The 16,079-nt window shown below is 41.1% G+C and overlaps 1 protein-coding gene across 2 annotated transcripts in view; it reads right to left on the reverse strand.

The window, feature by feature from the left end:
* MEI4 (meiotic double-stranded break formation protein 4) overlaps positions 1-16,079 on the reverse strand; it is a 236,388-nt gene that overhangs the window by 189,608 nt on the left and 30,701 nt on the right. For both annotated transcript variants that reach the window (XM_059942101.1, XM_059942100.1), the window contains exon 2: positions 14,471-14,716. In XM_059942101.1, coding sequence (XP_059798084.1) covers positions 14,471-14,716 — 246 coding nt within the window. The remainder of the gene's footprint in view (positions 1-14,470; positions 14,717-16,079) is intronic.

The raw sequence follows: 16,079 nt of genomic DNA on the forward strand, positions 1-16,079 counted from the left end.
ATTATAGGGGTCCCAGAAGGAGAAGAGAGAGAGAAAGGACCCAAGAAAATATTTGAAGAGATTACAGTTGAAAACTTCCCTAACATGGGAAAGGAAATAACCACCCAAGTCCAGGAAGCACAGAGAGTCCCAGAAAGGATAAACCCAAGGAGAAACAGCCGAGACACATAGTAAAAAAACTGGCAAAAATTAAAGACAAAGAAAAATTATTGAAAGCAGCAAGAGAAAAATGACAAATAACATACAAGGGAACTCCCATAAGGTTAACAACTGATTTCTCAGCAGAAACTCTACAAGCGAGAAGGGAGTGGCATGACATATTTAAAGTGATGAAAGGGAAGAAACTACAACCAAGATTACTCTACCCGGCAAGGATCTCGTTCAGATTCGATGGAGAAATCAAAAGCTTTACAGACAAGCAAAAGCTAAGAGAATTCAGCACCACCAAACCAGCTCTACAGCAAATGCTAAAGGAACTCCTATAAGTGGGAAACACAAGAGAAGAAAAGGACCTACAAAAACAAACCCAAAACAATTAAGAAAATGGTAACAGAAACATACATATTGATAATTACCTTAAATGTGAATGGATTAAATGCTCCAACCAAAAGACACAGGCTTGCTGAATGGATACAATAACAAGACCCATATAAATGCTGTCTACAAGAGACCCACTTTAGACCTAGGGATACACACAGACTGAAAGTGAGGGGAAGGAAAAAGATATTTCATGCAAATGGAAATCAAAGGAAAGCTGCAGTAGCAATACTCATATCAGATAAAATAGACTTTAAAATAAAGAATGTTACAAGAGACAAGGAAGGACACTACATAAAGATTAAGGGATCAGTCCAAGAGGAAGATACAACAATTATAAATATATATGCACCCAACATAGAGGCACCTCAATACATAAGGCAAATGCTAAAAGCTATAAAAGAGGAAATCGACAGTAACACAATAATAGTGGGGGACTTTAACACCTCACTTACACCAATGGACAGATCATCCAAACAGAAAATTAATAAGGATACTCTGGTTTCTCTTCAAAATGCATAAATCTTTCGCCTTTTAATAAGGAAACACAAGCTTTAAATGACACAACAGACCAGATAGATTTAATTGACATTTATAGGACATTCCACCCAAAAACAGCAGATTACACTTTCTTCTCAAGTGTGCACAGAACATTCTCCAGGATACATCACATCTTGGGTCACAAATCAAGCCTCAGTAAATTCAAGAAAATTGAAATCATATCAAGCATCTTTTCTGTCCACAACGTTATTAGATTAGAAATCAATTACAGGGAAAAAAAAACGTAAAAAACACAAACACATGGAGGCTAAACATTATGTTACTAAATAACCAATAGATCACTGAAGAAATCAAAAAGGAAATCAAAAACTACCTAGAGACAAATGACAATGAAAACACAAGGATCCAAAACCTATGGGATGCAGCAAAAGCAGTTCTAAGATGGAAGTTTATAGCAATACAATCCTACCTCAAGAAACAACAAATATCTCAAATAAACAATCTAACCTTACACCTAAAGGAACTAGAGAAGGAAGAACAAACAAAACCCAAAGTTAGTAGAAGGAAAGAAATCATAAAGATCAGAGCAGAAATAAATGAAATAGAAACAAAGAAAACAATAGCAAAGATCAATAAAACTAAAAGCTGTTTCTTTGAGAAGATAAACAAAATTGATAAACCATTAGCCAGACTCATCAAGAAAAAGAGGGAGAGGACTCAAATCAATAAAATCAGAAATGAAAAAGGAGAAGTTACAACAGACACGGCAGAAATACAAAGCATCCTAAGAGACTGCAACAAGCAACTCTATGCCAATAAAATGGACAGCCTGGAAGAAATGGACAAATTCTTAGAAAGGTATTACCTTCCAAGACTGAACCAGGAAGAAATAGAAAATATGAACAGACAAATCACAAGTAATGAAATTGAAACTGTGATTAAAAATCTTCCAACAAACAAAGGTCCAGGACCAGATGGCTTCACAGGTGAATTCTATCAAACATTTAGAGAAGAACTAACACCCATCCTTCTCAAACTCTTCCAAAAAATTGCAGAGGAAGGAATACTCCCAAACTCATTTTATGAGGCCACCATCACCCTGATACCAAAACCAGACAAAAATACTACAAAAAAAGAAAATTACAGACCAATTTCACTGACGAATATAGATACAAAAATCCTCAACAAAATACTAGCAAACAGAATCCAACAACACATTAAAAGGACCATACATCATGATCAAGTGGGATTTATTCCAGGGATGCAAGGATTCTTCAATATACGCAAATCAATCAATGTGATACACCATATTAACAAACTGAAGAATAAAAACCATATGATCATCTTAATAGATGCAGAAAAAGCTTTTGACAAAAGTCAACACCCATTTATGATAAAAACTCTCCAGAAAGTGGACACAGAGGGAACTTACCTCAACATAATAAAGGCCATATACGACAAGCCCACGGCAAACATCATTCTCAATGATGAATAACTGAAAGCATTTCCTCTAAGATCAGGCCCAAGACAAGGATGTCCACTCTCACCACTATTATTCAACATAGTTGTGGAAGTCCTAGCCACGGCAATCAGAGAAGAAAAAGAAATAAAAGGAATACAAATTGGAAAAGAAGAAGTAAGACTGTCACTGTTTGCAGATGACATGATACTATACATAGAGAATCCCAAAGATGCCACCAGAAAACTACTAGACATAATCAGTGAATATGGTAAAGTTGCAGGATACAAAATTAATGCACCGAAATCGCTTGCATTCCTATACACTAATGGTGAAAAATCTGAAAGTGAAATTAAGGAAACATTCCCACTTACCACTGCAACAAAAAGAATAAAATACCTAGGAATAAACCTACCTAGGGAGACAAAATTTTCTTGTATGCAGAAAACTATTAAGACACTGATGAAAGAAATTAAAGATGATAGAAACAGATGGAGAGATATACCATGTTCTTGGATTGGAAAAATCACTATTGTGAAAATGCCTATCCTATCCAAAGCAATCTACAGATTCAATGCAATCCCTATCAAATTACCAATGGCATTTTTTTACAGAACTAGAACAAAAAATCTTAAAATTTGTATGGAGACACAAAAGATCCCGAATAGCCAAAGAGGTCTGGAGGGAAAAAAATGGAGCTGGAGGAATCAGACTCCCTGACTTCAGGCTATACTACAAAGCTACAGTAATCAAGACAATATGGTAGTGGCACAAAAACAGAAATACAGATCAATGGAACAGGATATTAAGCCCAGAGATAAACCCACGCACCTATGGTCAACTAATGTATGACAAAGGAGGCAAGGATACACAATGGAGAAAAGACAGCCTCTTCAATAAGTGGTGCTGGGAAAACTGGACAAATACATATAAAAGAATGAAATTAGAACATGCCCTAACACCATACACAAAAATAAACTCAAAATGGATTAGAGACCTAAATGTAAGACCAGACACTATAAAACTCTTAGAGGAAAACATAGGAAGAACACTCTTTGACATAAATCACAGCAAGATCTTTTTTGATCCACCTCCTAGAGTAATGGAGGTAAAAACAAAAATAAATAAATGGGACCTAATGAAACTTAAAAGCTTTTGCACAGCAAAGGAAACCATAAACAAGAGGGAAAAGAGAAACCTCAAAATGGGAGAAAATATTTGCAAATGAATCAACGGACAAAGGATTAATCTCCAAAATATATAAACAGCTTATGCGGCTCAATATGAAAAAAAAAAAACCCAATCCAAAAATGGGCAGAAGACCTAAATAGACATTTCTCCAAAGAAGACATACAGACGGCCAAGAAGCACGTGAAAAGATGCTCAACATCACTAATTATTAGAGAAATGCAAATGAAAACTACAATGAGTTATCACCTCACACCAGTTAGAATGGGCATCATCAGAAAACCTACAAACAACAACTGCTGGAGAGGGTGTGGAGAAAAGGGAACCCTCTTGCACTGTTAGTGGGAATGTAAATTGATACAGCCACTATGGAGAAAAGTATGGAGGTTCCTTAGAAAACTAAAAATAGAATTACCATATGACCCAGCAATCTCACTACTGCACACATGCCCAGAGAAAACCATAATTCAAAGAGGCACATGCACCCCAATGTTCATTGCAGCACTATTTACAATAGCCAGGACACGGAAGCAACCTAAATGCTCATCGACAGACGAATGGATAAAGAAGATGTGGTACATATACATAATGGAATATTACTCAGCCATAAAAAGGAACAAAATTGGGTCATTTTTAGAGATGTGTTTGGATCTAGAGACTGTCATACAGGGTGAAGTATGTCAGAAAGAGAAAAACAAATATTGTACATTAACGCATATATGTGGAACCTAGATAAATGGTACAGATGAACCGGTTTGCAGGGTGGAAATTGAGACACAGATGTAGAGAACAAATGTATGGACACCAAGGGGGGAAAGCGGCGGGGGTGTGGTGGTGGGATGAATTGGGAGACTGGGTTTGACATGTATACACTAATATGTATAAAATGGATAACTAATAAGGACCTGCTGTATAAAAATATAAAGAAAATAAAATTCAAAAATTCAACAACAACAAAAAAATCAAAGAAAATATCTCTAAAAAAAAAAAAAAAAAAAGAATGGACAAATTATACTAAATTCCAGGGGAAGTTCTAGATATAATCTGTTACTAGAATAACAAGGGAGGGAGGAAAGATGCTTAAATTCTTCATATTCTGTTTTACTAATAAGTTAGAAAAACTCCAAATACAATTAAAAGTATGTAGAAGTAGAAGGATCAGAGGCATTACTTACATTTTTACTAGTTTTTTTTTCACCAAGTGGTTACTTTTCAAATTGATACAAAATGTTAACATTTTGTCTGTATTACATTACATTTTACACAGAAAATCCCACCTTAGCTGGAAAATTATTTCTGCTACAAATATTTACAAGCTTAATCAGAGTCAATAATTTAAAAATCAAGCCAAGGAACGTCTTTGAAAATCGACTGTGTGTAAGATGGTACTGAATGAAGCACCAAGGGAGGACACAAAGGCAACTTAGTCTTTGTTCTTCGTGTGACTTACTAATTAAAAGAGTAACGAGGAATGTTTAGAGCTGGGCTTTGAAAGCATAAGTAGCTTGCTCTGGCAGCAATCTTTTTCTTGTTTACGTCAAAGCACAAAACTTGGCAGACGTGGTCTGAATGAATTAAGAACACACAGGCATTATTTCTCTCTGACTCTGAGAGAAATGGGAGAGACCGAAAACAAGAAAAATCATCACACGCTTACCATGAAATAACTGACGATGTGATAGGACGGATCTGCTGGCGGCTGAGAGCAGCTCCCAGCCTCGGTGTCCCCTTCACAGCTCACACCCCAGCCAGGCGCTCGCCCATGGATTTAATTTTCACACTAACTCTAAGAAAGGCTTACAAGAAATTTAATTTTTAAAAATCACAGAAATGAGGTCTCTAAAACAGGAGATTCAGTTGAAAAGACCACAATTTAGGGGCAGTATGAGAAACATGTAATGATGCCCTTCCTCCTGAATGAGGGCTCCATATTCCATTTAGGAATTCATGCAAATTCACTTGATAACCAGGTCACCTGGCTCAGCCCTTAGAATCACCCAGAATACAATGCAAGTACCTGTGTTTATAGTTGCACATGTGTGACAGACTTTATTTATGACTCAGTGTTTTTTCTCTTGTTGCCTGCACCATGCTAGCATTCACTGTTGGCAATATATTTCTTTTTAGGTATGTTACATTATATTCTTTTTGAAGGATTTGGTAAAATATTATCAGAATTTAAGGTTTTCTACTAGTTTTTAGAATACAGTATATTGCTTCTCCTATGCAATATTTTCCCCTACAATATGTCTCCAAAATTACTTGAAATAGATATAAGAAATATTTTCCCCTGCGAAAATGGGAGCTGTCTTATACAACGGTACATCTTATATACAGAAAACATGGCATATATTCAGGATTGCACACAGGATGCTTATGAGCAAGAGACGAGGGAAGTAGGATGGAGGGAGGAGGAGAGGAGAGGGGGGTAAAGAGGGAAGAGAGAAGTTCTCCTAGAACAAGAACAGACAATACTCATTCCTTGTATTCCTATCATGCTTACGTACATATTTCACTCAACGGTATGGAATAGTATCAAACACGGTTGTTAGAGTCATGTTAATGTTACTATTTTATATTTTTATTCATTTTCTCTAAGTTCTACTACCTGCCTCAGCTCAATCAGGCTCTAAATGAACATTTTCTCAGTTCTTTGGTGACTGAGGGTACCAGCTGGTATTAAGGAATCTCTGAGTCTTGCCAACAAATCCCTTGATGTGTGACATTCGGATGGTTTGACCCCTTTTCTGGAGAGGTCTCGTTACGCTCCCTGAACATATATTTCACGTTTATGTGTTTAATTCAGTGGTTTCAGTGGTTCTCAAACTTCAGTTTTCATCAGATCACTGGGGGGCTAGTTAAGCCACAGGTGCTGGCTCTCCCGCCAAGGTTTCTGATTCAGGTCAGGGGTGAGGTCTGTAAATGTGTCACATCTCCACCTGATGCTGACCCAGCTGGTCTGGGGACCACAGTTTGAGAAATACCTGTTTAAGAAAACACCTTCAAGTACTAGAAAGGCATGGTTCAAGGATCCTACAGGAATCCCACTCCATTTACCATCCGTTTAACCTCAGGCAAGTTAGCTAACTTGCTTTCCTCATTCCTTTATCTATACAACCAAAGCAAGAGGTAGGGAGGACTCAGACCAGAGTTGAAGCAGCAGGGAAAGAAACGTGAGAATGAGAATCCAAAGGCAGTTTGAAAAAAGAAACAACACAACCAGAAGACATTAGGAAGCAGGGGCGCTGGGTGGGACGGGAGAGCTTTAAAGGGAAGGAACTCCTTTAAGAGCTGCCAGGAATGACTCAGAGAAACACAAATCAAGGGGCAGCGACTCCCTCCTTCAGAAGAGAGGGCGGCTCCTTTTGGGGCCCAGGGCCCATCTCTCCGGTGTGTGCTCTGTAATTCTTCTAGGTTTAGGGCCCCAAGCCACCTGGGATTCCTTTATTACCTCCCTTTTGTATCTTCCCCTTTCCTCTCTCTGCTAATTCCTTCCCACCAAAGTACCAGTGGGCTAATGTCTTTTCCATCCTAAAGAGAAAACTTTCCCTCCACCTTGCACGCCCCGCCCCCAACTGCCAACCTATCACTTCTCCTTCCTTCACAGACAAACGCCCCACCAGAGATTCCCCAGCCCCGCGGCTCCTCACACTGTGGTCTTCAGAGCAGCAGCACCGAGGTCACTGGGAGCTTATCAGAAATGTGCAATCTCAAGCCTACTCCCATTTACACTCATCATCTGATCTCCAGGCTTTGATAATGGAATTGATATCATCCCATTAATTTCCCCACTCCAAACTGTAGTCCACAGCCACCTACCTGGATGCTCTTCACTGCACACTGAACTTATCTAAAAAAACAGATTTTAGGATGTTTAGGATCCAAGTACTGAATCCAAAATCCTCAAGGTACTTTCATATTTCTAACAGAATCTTGAAATTTGAAAACCAACAGCAGGGCATTCAAAAAACACAAATAAAACCTGCAAAAAATTAAATATAATCCTAAATGAAAGGACCAGATTAAAATTTGCTACAGGTTAAACTATTCCAAAAAAATCACAATGAGCAAAGACCCATGAATCCACAAGTACTTTGAGCAGTTTTAGCTTTTGTTCCGCAGAGGGGCCCTCAACACTGTCACTCTGTTTATTCTGTTCTGATTACATGACTGTGTGCCTGCACAGCTCCCTCAGAGGAGGAGCCCTGATACTCACCCCACCTGAGAGGGTGCCCTTTCCTAGGATGCTGGACCTCGCTCTCTGATTCCCCTCCATAGTTACAAGGGTTTGGTACATCTCCAGAAACGACAGATCAGCAAGGCCACTTTGTTCGAGGTAATAACACCCACATAAACCTTTTCTACACATATTCATTCAAAAATGTCACCAAGGAGCCCTTCCATGCCAGGTACTGTGCAAACCTGGGAGGACAGTGGTAATGAGAAAAGACACACTCCCTGAAAGCATGGCATGTAGGCCCTGCGGGGAAGACAGGCTGATTAAACCATTGTAATTTAGCTCAAAAATGCCGTAAACGGTACAGAATGTCATGGGGACCCCTAGCAGGGGAATCTGATCTAGTCTAGGCAGGCAGTCAAGGAAGGCAGAAGAGATTTTAAAACTACATCAGCAGAAAAGAAGACTGCAGTGCACAACTAGGCCAAAAGGAGAGGGAGAACACGTCCTCCAAAGAGAAACCACGTGCGTAAAAGCCTGGAGCCGAGGGAGAACAAGGTGGATTCAAGTCAGTGGACGAGATTTCGCACGTCGCCGAGCAGAATGTGGAGGACACAGCGGTGAGAGGCTGGGCTGGAGAGGGAAGCAAGTACCACGCGGTGGAGAGGCCTGGAGCCCGTTTTATGGGTTGGGGACTTCATCCTAAAGTGAGTGAGGGGACCTGAGACTAGGCTGCCATATGGACTTGAACACAGCAAGGCTACAACCACAGACATGGAGTCCAGGTGGCATTCTTCAGACAAGACCAAGACAGTGGTACTGGGAATGCAGAGAAGTGGGGGGAATCCAGAGATGCACCCCAGCTAGGGCATCACCTGGACACGCCAGATACCTACCTGAAACCCAGCTTAGGCTGCATCACACAGTGACGTTCGGAGCCCAGAACAGGAAGAGCACGGGAGGACGGATGGCCTCCACCTGGAACACTCCACATGTGAGACGCCAGGCTGCCTTGCCCAGGCCCAGCCTCTGGGGCTCCCTCAGGCCTCGTCCATGTGCCAGGACTTGTTCGGCCCTCCTGATTCCCTATCTCCACCATTCCCACCAGAGCCAGCGCCTGTGATGATAAGGAAGGTGTTCACATTTCTAAATTATCGCTGTTACTGTTAAAGCCATTTGCTACTCTGAGCTTTTTCAGCCTTCACTTTAATTTCTTTGCATGTTGACGGTGGTCTCTAACATCAAAAGTTTAATTCAGTTTTTATATATAATGAGTAAAGCATTTCTAACGTATAATTATAAATTTACTTTAAATTATTTTACAGACTTCCATTAGAATCCTTATTAAATTAAGGGCGTATTCTCTGATGTTTATGTACATTATGCATGTGTGCTTTAAATCAACTGCAATTTTAGGCAAATTCCCATTATTATTGCATTTGACAATTTATATTACAGGAGCTCAGGTGAGGAAGGAAATGCTATGTATTTATAGCCCATGCTCTTCCAGCATCTGTAAAACAGGGAAGGTGCCAACATATAAATGCTGAGCTCCACAACCGTGTCTGCGAGTCTGTTATCTGTGGTGTCTCCCCATTATGTGGTCTGGAACAGGGTGAGAAGGAAGGCAAGGGACAGAGGCTGAGAAGGCGGGACCAGAAGAGTGGCAGCCGGGAGCCAAGACAAGCTCCGCGCAGGGCGGTGGTGATATCCAGACCCTGCTCCGACACCTCACCAGCACCAGTCAGCTAAGAGCCTTTTGCCTGAACGCAGACTTACAGGAAATGAGAAGTGGGGTCTGGGGTAGGCGGTGCTGCAGTAACGGGAACAGCAGGGGAGGGTGGACAAACTTGAACAGTGTCAGCAAGAAGGGCAGGGAAGCTTCCACAGCCATCTGGTTGGGCTGGTTGCTCCCCAGGACCCCAAACTGAGAAGAGCTAAGTTCAACCTACACTGACGGTGCTGCCCTGCCCACCACGCTCCCCAGCCCCAAGCCCGTGCCACCTGAGCCCCAGATTCAATGAGTATTTACTAAACAAACAGACAAATCGATGAGTTAATTTGGTTTGATTTTCTTGTACTTTTTTGCTTTAGCTAGTTGCTCATCCAGTAACCTATGTATCATTTATGAAGATACTGAGTGCCTATGTTGTAGGGGAAAAAGCATATGCCTGACAGGACATCCATCTCTGTCCCTCCTGTAAATGCCAAAGCACTGCGCAAGTATCACAGCAACCGTCCAGATCCCACCAGCACATTCACACACACACTCAAAGCTTAGATCTAAATCTGCTCACTGAAGTCCTAGGCCAGTCTTCCCACTAACAAGGCCCCGTGCCTGGCGTCACATCCCTTTCAAACCCTGCTCAACATTTAAGAACAACCACTAATGTCTTCCTGGACAATCTCTATGCTCTGTGTCTCCCTCAACTACCTACTCAGACGCCACCTAAATCCTCGCAACATTATAAGGCCATCATTTAACAGGAAGCTGTTCTAGATAAAAGAACACTTTTTTCTCTCTCTCTCATTTTCTCCCCTATAAATCAAGAAGATTCTTGGGGAAAAAAACAGCTCTCTAATTTATTCATTATCCCCACCACTTCCCCACTCTTTAAGTTAGGATGTGTTCAGTTACAAGGAAGAGAATTATGTAGATAACAGTGGCTTAAACCATTATTTATCTTTTAAAAAAAAATTCCTAATAAAGTAATCCTAGAGTTGCTTTGGCTGGTCGGCAATGACAAGAAGGACCAAGGCTCTTCTCGTCCTCCTGCTTACCATCCTTACCATGTTGACATTAATTTTTCAATATTGCCACATGGTCATAAAACGGCTACCGCAGTTCCAGGCATCACATCTTCATGTGGCAGTGCCCATACAGGAAGCAAGTGGCTGAGGTAAAAACATTTTAAAATTGCTATCTTTCACGGGACTCAATCTCTTTATACAATGAGCTGGATCTTTACCAAAAGCTCTAAAGACTCCTCTTTAGCTTCCACTGCCCAACCATAGAACAATACTGGCAAAACAAGTCTAAGCCTTTCACAGATTAACCCACTAGGCATGGGCACATGTCTGTCAAAACAAAATTGGAGTGTTTTAGTAAAGAAGAAGGAAGCTGGCTATTGAGTAGACAGCTAACCTGTCTGTCACACATCACCTAGAAGATTTTAAGAAATGTGACACCGGGTGTCTGGGCTTCTTTGATCCATCCTCCCTCCCTCCTTCCTTCCTTCCTCCCCTTCCTCCCTTCCTTCCTTCCTCCCCTTCCTCCCTTCCTTCCTTCCTTCCATCCTTCCATCCTTCCTCCAATAAGAAGCATTTAGGTAAAATTAAAATGTGGCATAATTCCAAGAGCAAGTTCTATTTATCCCATCTCTATATAGTCTAGCCCCTTAATAAATACAATAAAGAAGAATATTTCCCTTTAAGAAGCTATAGAAAAATAAATCAGAATAAAGAAATAGCTGAGTTCCTGAAATGCTGTATAAACCATATCATACTTCCTTATGTGTTTACTTTGCCATTTCAGCTCTGCTTTATCTAATTCTGGGTTGTTCGGTTGCTTCAATGGATAGCTGATGCTGTAGCTTAAGTTCCCCAGCCTCTCAATCCGTCAGGAAGGATTCCATTCACCATTTTTTGAGGGCCTGTGGTCTCTGAACACTGGAGAACATGCATGTGTAAAGAAACACATAATATAAATACACAAAATATAAATACACCTATAAAATAGATTTTCAGCGATGGAGTTTTCTTAGATCAAGGCGTGTCAGTCTTTCAAATCATACATCTTTAAAAACCAGCTATGTTCCTCCTTTATTTTCCTATCAATCTAATACCCTCCCTTTCTTAGCTTTTTTTGCCTTTCCCCTTTAATACTGACTCTATGTATCTGAATCTATCCATTTATTCCTCATTTTTCAAGTTCAAGCTAACAGATGGAGAGTCAGACTACTTCCAAACATCTGCACTGAAACGCTTTACCTGCAACTCTCGCTGTGAGTAAAAGAGATTTTAATTACGTGATATTTGAAAATTCCTCTCACAGGCACTGTAGGTGAAAGATTTCAGTGTAAAAAGAAGTCATCGTGGAGGCTCTCTCACCGTTAAGTCCACTCATGTCCCAAACAAACCACACACCCCACCGTATTGGTGTTGTAAACAGACCCTTGATGGTAAACAACAGTTCTGATACCAGGGATGTTTATGATTTTCACAGTTCAATATAACTGGGAATTTTTACGTGTGTGCCATTATATCAGTCATATGACTGCACAAAAAAAGTTAATAATAATTATGTTTGCCATTCACAGATAGTCTCACAGAGGCCATTGCCTAGAAAGACTAAAATGTGGCTCTAAATCATGTAACACTGTTTCTGCTCACACAGTGATGAGACTTAGTAACACCACGGGCATTGGGTTAGCAGGGTTTTCCTGAACCTAGCAAGTGCCCTCCTACCATCCAGGGCAGGCACCAGCCCACTACACCTGCACATCCTAATACGACAGTCACACTCTTTCCAACGGCTCCTTTCCCTCTGCCCACCCCGCAGTGTTGGAACCTGCAGCCTCCCCGGCAAAGCTGCACCCTCCCCGTAGCCTCATCCACAGTGATAACTTCACTGTCACTTAAATACCAAGAAATCCTCACTGTCAGTCTATATTTCCAGTCTGCTCATCCCCTTTGAGGCTCAGGACCATACTTCTACCTTCCTTCTAGGTAATGCCTATATACTAAGGGATATGTTCAGAACGCTCTCGGACAGACCTGGACTCAACCCGTTATCCTATAAGCTTTTTTCTGTGTTCACTATCTGGATTCAAAGCATTGCAATCAATTTAATGAACAAGGACTAGAAACCTTGATTATCCTACACGCCTCCAGCTCCCTTAAAACCCCCTCTTAACTCATTCACAAACTTCTGAAGTTTCTACTCTGGAACTGTGCATTTTGGTTCTCCCTGTCACAGATCTAGTTCAATGCATCACTCTTCACGTGGCCTTGGTAAACGCTGTTAGAACCTGCCTCCTTGCCTCCAAACGCTGCCACAGCCAAAGCACCCTCTACGCTCCACTTCATCTGACAAATATGGATTGAGCACCTTCTGTGAGGCAGGCTTTGGGGTGGGTATTGAGGAGAGAGTGGTGAGCAAATCAAAGACCCTCTCCTCAGCAAACCCAGACTCAGGTCAAAGAGATCAGGCAGCAACCAAGTAAGCAAACAGGTGCATAACCCATAGGGGGGTGTTTGGGTAAAAAATAACTGTGAGTGGTGCTATACATGTAGTGATCACTGAGCAGGGGTCACTTAGAATAAGACCTCTAGGGAGGGAAGAGGCAGCTACATGTCAGAGACGAGCATAGCACAGATCCGAGGCAAGAAGAGCCTGCGCAGGCTGGAAGGACGCCCAGGGAGGCTGCAGCTGTGTGCACAGCGGGGAGGGTATATGCGCGCAGGGGAGCAGAGGTGAAATCACCACGGCGTCAAGAGCCACGGCCACAAGGGGGAATCTAGTGCGAGGCACAACGGGAAGTCAGGGAAAGGTTTTAGGCAAAGGAGTAACACGATCTGATTTCCATTTTCAAATAATCGGCAGAATTACGTTTCATAATCACAATGTGAGGGTCAGTCCCCTGAGTCAAAAAGGTGAACGGCTCCTGGCGAAGGAGGTGCCCACATGCTCTGGTTTGTCCTAGCGGGTCCTGGTCTTCCCTGCTGTCCTCGTGTCATTATTACCGTCCCCCTTTCACTCTCTCTCACGGGTTCTATGGCGATCACACATTGTTTGGCCAACTCATTGATAAGGAACATTCCTCAGGCTGACATCCAAAGCCCTTCTGAACCTGGTCCCCACTCACCTCTCTGCCTCTCCCTGTCAGATCTCTACCTTACGGTGTTCTGGGCTCTGGGATGTCCCGCTGGCCATGGTGAATGGGGCATATATTCTCCCTGCTGCCCAGCTCACGCTCCTGCCTCTTGCTGCAGGCTCTGACCACCTCACTATTAGGGACAGACCCGCGAGGGACAAACCTGAGAAGCCTTTCCAGAAACCAGGCAGAATGAATGGCTTCCTGCTCTGCACTTTGTCACTGTCTCTATGATAACGTTCATCACAACTGGGTTAATTATCTATAGGTCTGTTTTCCCTGCTAGAATGGTAGGTACTTCACGGTAAGGGCAGCACCTCTCTCTATGTGTTTTTGGGTCCTCACCACCCACTGCATGCCTGGTCCAGAGCTGGTACTTGATACAGGGCTGCTGGATGAATTATGTAATATAAAAGCAACATAAAATACAGAGTAAAATAATATGGATGAGTGAGATTTTTAAATTAATTTCTCCAGTAAACTTAAAGTATTATTGCCTTTGCATCTAGACAATTTATTCTCCAACTTCATCCCCATGTGCAATGCAGCCCCATCCATTAGAAAGTGACAATAAGCTTTTCATGAATGATTAGAGGTAAAAAATCTTTATAGAGTAAGAAGAAGAAGTCTAATTTTAGGAAACTAAACAATGGTGTCTTGGTAATAAATTTCTAAATAACTGTGAAGCTGAAATAAAATAGATTGATACATCCCCAGGTTTCATCCACTCACCACTCTCAAATGATCCTGAACAAATCCTGCTCAGAAGAAGTTTCTGACGTAATTGCAGAACTTCAGCTTCCCAGGCTTTGACTTTTTCTCTCCACTTTGATTCCTGCCCAGACACCATCCTTGCAAGATGCTCTGTGTATTCTCTGCTGCTTTTGTCTGCTGGTTTTGAGCGGATAATTGCCAAGGCCAGAGCCAGCTTTGAAGTTCTCAAATACCATGCTTGATCATCCATCCTGGCTTTTGTCCCTATCATGTAATAAGAAAAAAAAGTTACAGAAATTCCTTGCAGTACACTTCATTTGCTCAAAATTGATTTTGCAGAATAACACTAATTAATAAGTTTACAACTTGAAACCAAGTAGCAGAAAAATTTCACAGGAACTGAAGACAGTTTGAAAAAAACATGCAGAAGAGAAATGCAAACACATGGACATTAAGTGTATTAAGATTCAAAACAGTAGGTGCGGATAATCTGACAATTTCTTGGAATGCAAAAAACACAAATTAATTCATTTAGTGGTTTCTAACCAGAGACACACATTGAAATCTCTGAGGGAGTTTTTTAGTATATATACCTGGTCTCATCCCTCCAAAATTCTGATTCGGCAAATCTGGGGTAGGACTGAGGCTTTTACATCTTACAGAGAGTTCACTGTGTAATCAGAATCACTAAATTATATCCTTCATTTAAATGTAGCCCTTCTACTCCTCTAATCCACTCTAAGTCTTGAAGTCAGTGCCCCCCAATCCTGAATTCCTTAGTGAACCTTTACTCACTCTTCCTGCTTCTCACCAAGCCCCTCTAATCTATACGTAGAACAATCTTTCAAATATCTGCATCATTTTAGCTGTCACTCTTCTCTGACTCCACACCTCCAAAGCTTTCCAACTGCCACCGTGAGGATACTTTTCCAAACCAACACTGTACCACAGTCTGACAATTATGAGGACAACGTGACACTACGTTCATTGGTTTAATATCAATGAATATTCATTGGTTTAATACAAATGAAGTATAAGCCCCTGTGGACCTCTACCATGCTTTACTGAATTTAGGGGGTTTGCACATAAAACATGCTACATAAACATTTTTAATGAATGGTTAAAAAGTACAATGGTGCAGAAAATTCAGGGCTTTGAGTTGCCACATCTACCTACTAACATAATTTCAAATTCCACACTTCCAACTTCATTTCCTTCAGTTTCTCAAGGCTATTCTCCACCATGGTTGGATCACAGTCATACAAATAGATGTACACAGCCCAATGTCATTCCCATTCACTTCTCTGCTCGTGAATTTTCCCCAATTATGACGCCCTGACAGTCTTACAGCTGCCAAGGCCCTGTGTATGCCTTTCAAAGAACAGCTTGAAAGGCTCCATATCCAGTCTTACCAGATGTATTCCCACCCTCTACAATGAGTACCTATCTGATAGCCTATAAATTTTCACTGAAAATATACAATCTAACAGCATAATGCTGTTTTATTATAATCAGAGATGAACACAAGAATGCGTGTACAATATGTTCATTACAGGATTATTTATAGTATTTAAAACTGGGACCAACAACCAGTTAAGTAAATAATCATATACCATACAAATGATAA

Source organism: Balaenoptera ricei, chromosome 12 (genome assembly GCF_028023285.1).
Source record: "Balaenoptera ricei isolate mBalRic1 chromosome 12, mBalRic1.hap2, whole genome shotgun sequence".
In the NCBI taxonomy this organism is placed as follows: domain Eukaryota; kingdom Metazoa; phylum Chordata; class Mammalia; order Artiodactyla; family Balaenopteridae; genus Balaenoptera; species Balaenoptera ricei.